Source organism: Melampsora larici-populina, assembly GCF_000204055.1.
Source record: "Melampsora larici-populina 98AG31 unplaced genomic scaffold MELLAscaffold_13, whole genome shotgun sequence".
Classification (NCBI taxonomy): Eukaryota; Fungi; Basidiomycota; class Pucciniomycetes; order Pucciniales; family Melampsoraceae; genus Melampsora; species Melampsora laricis-populina.
In genome coordinates, this window is record NW_006768777.1 from 70,899 (window position 1) to 72,019 (window position 1,121).

The window sequence follows — 1,121 nt, forward strand, 5'->3', positions numbered from 1 at the left end:
AAAGGGCGGGCACTCCGGGTTGGTGGTGATGATGAGCCGTGTCCTTCTTCGTCTGTGTCAGCCATGGACTCTCCAATAGGTGGTGATAAACGGTCGGAGTTGATGAGGATGTATGGTTTTGCATCAGAAAAGCTCGTATGGCTGGCGTAGATTGCTGGGCATGCTGCAGGTCCCCGGCTTGCTGTGACCTGAATTCTTGCTGTAGCCGGGTGGTAGGCTTGATGTTTTTGCTAATCTTGGGTAAAGGCGGGGGTCCATGGCGTTTCTTCCCCATGACGATGAAAATTTTAAGTTTAATTAGGTAGAGATCAATAAGGTTGGAAGGCGCAAGCTAGGGTGGGGTGCATTAGCCCTGTTTATTTCAATCTGTTACGTAATAAACAAGTCTACAGGGGTTTTGCCTGGTGGCTAGGTTTTCCCCACTTAAGTTTAAGGCTTTAGGCTTAAGATTCTCAACAATGCTCTGATACCAGAAAACCATTTTGTTTGTGTTAGTCACCCTTTGAAGGAGGTGAATAGAGTTTGTTCAGCCCCAAACATTTCTCTACATTTTACTACTCAACCAATATATTTTCTGGACATCCACAGCGCCCTAGAGAGAGTGTCAAGGACAAATGTTGACCAGCAAAATTGATTAATTATACTATACTATAACTTTGTCACTATAACTTTGTCTACCTCATTGCCAGAATCATTTAGGTGTCTCAAATGGTTGGTGTGTGTACAGGTACACTAAGGTCTTACCCACACCCCATGTGGGTATCACACATGGGATGTGTGTAATGTGGGTGTTGAAACAAAAAAGCATGTATACCAAAGCATGTATACCTATTTCCCCTATTCCACCCATGGGTGTTATGGCAGATCTGAGGGTGTCAAATGATACTCCAAAAATTTATTATGTGTGCAAATACTTGGCTCAACCAAGTCACCAAGTTACACAACACTCCATGACTTGGTTGTGTCATGTTTTTGCATGCACAGCCTAACATGCGGGTATTAAGGTGTTTTTGGGCCATAACTTTTTTCGCCTGGGTGCTATGGCAGATCTGAGTGAGTTAAAAGATACTTTGAGAGTTTTTTAATCTTAATCAAACCCTTCAAACATATCATTAAGATGA

General features: G+C 42.8%; 1 protein-coding gene across 1 annotated transcript in view; it reads right to left on the bottom strand.

The window, feature by feature from the left end:
- Positions 1-361: 361 nt before the first annotated feature.
- Positions 362-1,121, bottom strand: part of MELLADRAFT_105290 (uncharacterized protein) — a gene marked incomplete at both ends in the record, with an annotated part of 10,148 nt that continues 9,388 nt past the window's right edge. The window contains one exon of the mRNA XM_007408815.1: positions 362-500. Coding sequence (XP_007408877.1) covers positions 362-500 — 139 coding nt within the window. The remainder of the gene's footprint in view (positions 501-1,121) is intronic.